The 7,151-nt window shown below is 36.0% G+C and overlaps 2 protein-coding genes across 4 annotated transcripts in view; one reads left to right on the forward strand and one right to left on the reverse strand.

The window, feature by feature from the left end:
• Positions 1-5,551, reverse strand: part of nipbla (NIPBL cohesin loading factor a) — a 47,541-nt gene extending 41,990 nt beyond the window's left edge. The window contains exons 1-2 of one of the 2 annotated variants that reach the window (XM_079606197.1): positions 5,204-5,551; positions 3,171-3,320 (exon numbers count right to left, since the gene is read on the reverse strand). In XM_079606197.1, the coding sequence (XP_079462323.1) occupies positions 3,171-3,234 (64 nt within the window). In that variant the 5' untranslated portion in view covers positions 3,235-3,320; positions 5,204-5,551. Of the gene's footprint in view, positions 1-3,170; positions 3,321-4,527; positions 5,042-5,203 lie in introns of those variants that run through there. The other variant, XM_079606198.1, reaches the window with a different exon arrangement.
• osmr (oncostatin M receptor) overlaps positions 1-7,151 on the forward strand; it is a 599,178-nt gene that overhangs the window by 211,347 nt on the left and 380,680 nt on the right. The window lies entirely within an intron of this gene.

Genomic DNA, 7,151 nt, shown 5'->3' on the forward strand with positions numbered 1-7,151 from the left:
ACAACAACAAACAACCACAGACTGTTGAGCAGCTGTCTTGTATCAGGCGAAATTGGGCAAAAAATACACTTGCAAAACTGCATCATTTAGTATCCTCAATTCCCAAACAATATTAAAAAAAAGAAGTGTAATTGAAAGGAAAGGTCATGCGTCACCGTGGTAAACATGCCTCTGTACCAACTTTTTAGTAGTGTTGCAGCCATCATAATCAAAATTAGCTAAATACAAATAAGTTGTTCAGTGAAAACATATTTTCTTTGTACTTTTGTCAGTGAAATACATTTGAAAGAAAATTAAGAATCACAGATTCTTGATTTTATTGCATTTTTCAAATTGCGTTAAGCACACATTAACCAACAAGTTTATGTTAAATTTGAAAGGATAAGTGTCTGTGACCCAATAAAAATAACAAAATTAGTTTCCCAAGGGTTTAGTTTTACGTGCGCAAACAGCAGCATGAACAAAACATGATAATTCACACATCGGCACATCACGCACCTGCATCGCTTCTAAGTGAACGGGGAAAAACTGATAAAATCATCTATAAGGATTAAGTCCTAAATACGCAGAATATATTTCACTTAAGTAATTAAAAGATTAACAAAACGAAAGGAAAAATTGTGCGACAAGTATTAGCCTATATGCTGAGTTTCGGTTTATTCTTGTTTGTTTATTTTCTCCACAAACAAGGAAACCGAGACGGCAAAAATCACATCCTGTTTGTTTTCTTTATTTTACAAAAGCACAATGTTTTGTTTTCATTGTGAGTGTACACAAATGAAAGTAAACACAGTTTCTTCCGCTTTTATGTCAAAAAATTTCAAGTGATCGCGCAGACGCCTCACACGTGCGCGCACACACACACACACACACACAAGCTCTTGCAAACTTGACATTGCAGCCTGTTCATTATCAGAATAAAAAACAGTCAAACCAAACACATAAAAAGTTACACTGCTCAACTTAAATAGTCCATAGTACAGTCTGTGTTGTTGAGCGTGACCACCGCCTCACTGTTATGCCAAGCACATTTCTGCACCCGTGAAGGATGATGTTTTATGTGGATATTGGAGTGAAGTACAAAGCCTAGTTTACATAAATAATAGTTCAGCATCCAAATACATTGCAAATATAGAAACATTTGGATTCGTGCCGAATGAGAGAGGTAGGCTACGTGAGCCCAACACTGATTTCTCTTTCAGTTTCACTTTAAATGTATTTAGTTTGGCTTGACGTTTACATAGCTACTTTCATTTTTCATTCTTGTTCTGTTCTGAATAAAAGTTCAATTCAAAGGCAGGGCTCCAAATTCAAGGTTTTCATATTAAGCTGTAAGCCATAATCATTAAAATTATAACAAAAAGGCTTTAAATATCTCACTTTGCATGTAATGAGTCTATATAATATATTAGTGTCACCTTTTAAGTTGAATTACTTAAATAAATGAACTTTTGCACGATATTCTAATTTTTCGAGTTTCACCTGTAGATGGTGGCACCAGCACCTGATTTGGTAGCACTAAACTTTAATCATGAAGTTAATTTAATCATAAAATTACTATTCTTTTGCATCAATAAGAACAGTTACTAATTATATTATGTTTGTTTATTGGAAATTTGACAGTAAAGCACCGAGCTTGAATTGAGATGCAGATAAAATTACCTTGTTATTAACAACAGTAACACGCGAAAACCTCATTTTTTATAGGGAACATTTAAATATTCTACTCTGATTAAATGTACCATTGCTCTTTTATAGTGTCATACTGAACTGACAGAGAGCTTCAGTGATTATAAAAGGAGCGTTCTTTACTTTTTTTCAAATTGTGACTGAATTACACAGAAGACTTGTTTTTCAAGAGACAAACTTTTTTTTCATATATTAGTGGAAATAGCATAAGCCAATAAGCGCTCCTTCTCCCGCCATCTACTTGTCTTTTTTCAAATAAAAGTGTTTGTTTCCCATGAAGTTTTAGTTTTTATACATATTTAAACTTTTACTTTTACCAATTATCAAATTGGATAATATTTAAAGCTTTTAAGTGCTGGAAAAAGTGTGAAGCACTTGAAAGGCATTGATAAGTGCTTGAATTTCACTCTTAAAAGGTTGTACGAACCCTTGGGGGGTACGAACCCCATTATGGAAGAACATTAGACTATTTCTGCCACAATACCATGGTTACAGTTAGCGTTGCTCCACTGCATCTCGCAGCAATCGGCCAGCGAGTACCTGTACTGAGCTGGAGCTGCCATGTCTAGTATTGCTCCGAGCTAACAAACGAATAATAAAAGTGAAACGAAAACAGGCAAAGATTTGAGCCGCGACCTGCATAGCTCAAATCAGTAGCATGGTTTCATTTCACTTTCGTTTTATTTGCCGTTTGATGTTTCTCATATGCAACATAAAGGCAGCTCTTATCAGTTGGGCAACGTGGTGGCGGCACCAGTGCGACCCTTTAACAAAATGTTGTCGCACCGGCAGGATAAAAGGATGTAAAATGCAAACATTTGGAACAGAAACCCTGAAATGATTTACAGTGGAGTGAGAGGAAATCAAAAATAGCCTATAGCTTATGTTTATAATGTTTGTAAACGTTGTGTTTTATTTAGGCCTTTATTACAATAATGTAATAATAAAATGTGACTTATACACAAGTTATCAGGAGTTTTTTCTCAAAAGCTTAATTTTATGTGCAGCGTATTTTTTAACCATGCAGCAAACGTTTTTAAACCATTTAACCAATAGTATTAATCAGTAAAAATTATTTGTCGGTTAACCAGTTAATTATGAGCATCCCCAATAGACATAAAAAATAAAATAAAAACTTAAAATGTGAAGTAAGAAAAATAAAAATCACTAGTTTTATATTTTGACCATTTTTATGTCCCAATTACCTAATTTGCAATGCCTCATGGGATTAATTGTTCACTCACACATAAAATAATTAAAGTCCACAGACATTTGCGTTTTAAAGCAAAATATTGCAATGTTGTATGGTTCATCTTGCAGCTTGGCTCATGGCTTCCACACATTGTAGAATTTTTGTAAAATCCATACAAAAAAAATGAATGGGAAAAATAATTCTAGAACCAAATCCGATGTAAATGAGGGTGGTTACCATTGCGCTCAATAGGCCAGTGAAGTATGAGTAGTGTGATGCATGTACTTACAGTCAGTGAGACCAGCGATCCCAGCAAGGGTTGTGATGGGCACATGTGGCATGTCCCCATTCATACTGACGGCTGGGCGCAGAAGTCTTATGCACACAGAGTTCCACAGAGATATTTATACGCTGACCATCCCTCACATCTCACTCAATCCTACAAAAAGAAAGAGGGTTTGAGTCTCACTGACTTGAATAAAAGCAGCATAAATGATATACACTCATTTTATAGCAGACACTATGCTTCCTGGCAGAATCAGTCCACTCAGACTTACAGTCTGTAACAGGTGCATTGATTTCTTTGTACACTAACTGGCATGTAGAGGAGCATTATGTGAGATCTACAAACTGTGCAGACAGCCTGACGGACACACCCACTCTGGACTGACAAGAGGATGAACAGAGGACACACCCCTGACCCCTCAATTAGATATGCAAACCCAACCCTGTCTCCCTATGGGACCAATGACAGCTGGGAGATTGACAGCACATAGTAAGCACAAAAGAGGAGTTGCTAAGAAGAAGCAGACCTCACATAATTTAACAAAAACACATTTGCACTCAAGCAAAACAATATACCACATCACTGCTCAGAAGACAACAAAGATGTATGAATTTGTGTTTAAATGCATTTAACACTCAAAAAAAACTCTTCCATGTTATGATCAAAATGAGATGCTACAGACAGTATCCCAAAGAATGCATTTCCGCATCCGGGCTATTTAGAATACATTAATATTCATGATTGAATCATTTGCATGTGAAACTGTATTGGGAAGGTAAACAATCCAGAGCTGATCTCTGACGGGCAGATTACAAATGCAAACGGGCATTTCTGTTGCACTGTCCCTTTAAATGCCAATACTTCACTTATTTATATTCATGAATACATTCCGATCGCTTGCATGCAGGTTTCATGACAACAACTCGGCAGCGATATGCACATAATGCATAATTTCATAATCAAACCTCTTGACGCTAGAAAATAAAACTGCACAATCAGAAACGATTTCAACGTCTAAAGCAATCGCATATTTATATTTCTCACCGAAAACAAGTGGAAAACGACTTTAAGCTTGCTTAAGTTCTGAATGCAATTATGTGCCTAATTTATATATTATGCTCTCAATCGTTGATGCGAGATGCTATTATAGGATGTGGCTGCTATTACAATGGAGTGAGGCATCACATCTGTACAAACAGGGTGACACAAAATGACCAAAAACACAGTGTTGACAAGTCGATTGTTGGGAGAGAGGAACCATTCATCCTCAAAGCCTTTCACTGACGTTTATTCAGCCGTAATGACTCAAAACATGACGAACATAGCGAAGTTATGAACACCAGAGATTGTAAATATTTACCATAACAAGCATTCAAGCCGTTCGTGGGTAAATGAGAGATGATTAGAGATGATTTTGACTATTAGCAAAGCGTTAGCTCGCGACTTAATAGATTCCTTGCAGATGCTCGCTAGTTAGCATTGCTGTTCTGATAGGTGGATTTTTATATATATAAACCCGAGCCGCTTGTGTTCTTACTTATTTAAATAACAAATTCAGTTGTTTTATATACAATTTTCTGTCAATAGTGTAGTCATTCAGTCTTAACAAACGATAGCCTCTGCTAAGCTAAACACTCGCGAAGCTAGTTCGGCTACGCACATCTTTCTGTCTCCCTTCGCGAACAATAAAAATACTTTTTGCTTTTCTTCATTCTTTCCTAACGCTGTACGTCGCGCGACGAAACGCTTTCGTTCATCACAATGCACGTGGGATATTTGTATATGATCCGTTTGAGTTTCCTCACAAAAACACTCGCCCGTGTTTGTGTGTCGCGAGGCCTCCGCGAGCTCCCCAGAAGCCTCGGACTCTACGCACGAGCGCGACGCCGGGTCACGCGCTTCCCGCCACGGGGGCGCGCCGGAGGAGAACGACAGAGCCGTTCCGTCGAAAAAAAACAAAATGGAAATGTGTCTAAATGTGGTTAGGGAACGCGAATACGGACTTAGCAGAAATTCTGAGAGGGTTTCATATTTACCTTAGCTTGGGGTAACTTCAAAGAAGAAAAAATAAGGGGACTGTTGTTGGGATGAGAGCTTGGTTGTCGGTCTGTTGTAAGTCTCTGGCTCCCCCTCTCTGCTATAAAAAGATCAGCGCGGGCTAGCGGGGTTTGTTTAGCCGAGCCTGCTAACAACAAGTCAACTCTATCTTTATCTGGGGTGGGGGAGGTCAGGCTGTCTCTGATCACACTTTAAAAACATTTCATCACGGAGCAGAGTTTAATTCAGCTCCTTATTAACTAATCGTGTAAATGTTCGTAAAACACATTTTCTTACGTCTTTGTTTGACAACAAAAAGCCCCACAACTGATGCTTTGTCGTCAGCCAGAGGGAATGACCGGAAATACGAATAACGTGATTATTTCCCCGCAGACACAGATGTGCCGTTGACGGTTTCAATTAGGCGCTAAACCACACACAACTCGGAGCATAAATAATGTAAGATTTTTTTTGTCTAATTCTTTTTAAAATTATTTTACATCCACATCAGGTCATATTAATAGTGTTCATTACAATACACTTTATAATTAATTCACAAATTAAATGTGAAGTATATTAATATTATTTATTATCTATCTATCTATCTATCTATCTATCTATCTATCTATCTATCTATCTATCGATTTTACATCCACATCAGGGCATATTAATAGTGTTCATTACAATACACTTTATAATTAATTCACACATTAAATGTGAAGTATATTAATATTATTTATTATCTATCTATCTATCTATCTATCTATCTATCTATCTATCTATCTATCTATCTATCTATCTATCTATCGATTTTACATCCACATCAGGGCATATTAATAGTGTTCATTACAATACACTTTATAATTAATTCACACATTAAATGTGAAGTGTATTAACATTATCTATCTATCTATCTATCTATCTATCTATCTATCTATCTATCTATCTATCTATCTATCTATCTATCTATCTATCCCTATTCTTATATTTTAATCTATATATATATATTTGTAAATGATGCCTCGAATGTCGCAATGAATAAATGGGATGACCTCATGCATTGCCTTAGAAAAGATTACCTAGTTTATGAAAATCAAACTTCACATATTTTGGTCCATCTGGAAAGTGTTTTATGATTTATTTATTTATTTTTATGATCTTGATGGTACTTATTTTATAAAAAACTAATAGAAAGTGAGAGTGTTTAAGCAAATAAGCTCTTATTGTACTTGTATATTGAGATTTTTTATTATTATTTAGGTACTGTTTCTTAATCTATGAAAACCCAACGACTGTCTACATTTTTAAACGATGCTTGAGAAATAAAAAAGAAACTATATATTTCAGCAGCTGATGGATTTACTGGGGGAACCGTTAGCAGTCTTCAGTGTTGTCAACTTTTGGGGTTTATAATTGACCTTTGAGCTTTTCTGTAGTTTCACTGTTCACCACTGGATGGCGACTTCGTATAACGATTAAAGCTAGCGGGCACACCTGTAGTTTATTAACTACATTCTTTGGATTTATTGCTCTTTTGAAGTTAAATAATTCGGTGTGGCTATAGGAAATATATTTAGCTATAATATAATGGCTCCCATTAACCATTAAATGTCACGTGTATGCCAACGATAAGTCCAGAATGAAACCCTGTTCACCTGTGCATTTTTCAAGAAAGCACTGTTCTTCTGATTGCATTAATTTAATTCAGTTTATATTATTTTATGCTTACTTTGTCTTTCCCTTTTAACCATTTTGAATTTGTCTGTCATTTTCTTTTTAGGTAGGCTATTCCTGCAGCTCTAGCAATGCCAATATCATGGGTTCGATTCCCAGGGGATGCATAATGCATAAACTGGAGAAAAAAAAATGTTTTGCTTAGGATAAAAGCATGTGCAAAATGCATACATATGAATGTTTTACTTTATAAGGAACAATTGTTTGTCTCTT

The sequence above is a fragment of the Phoxinus phoxinus genome (assembly GCF_949152265.1).
Source record: "Phoxinus phoxinus genome assembly, chromosome: 3".
Taxonomy (NCBI): domain Eukaryota; kingdom Metazoa; phylum Chordata; class Actinopteri; order Cypriniformes; family Leuciscidae; genus Phoxinus; species Phoxinus phoxinus.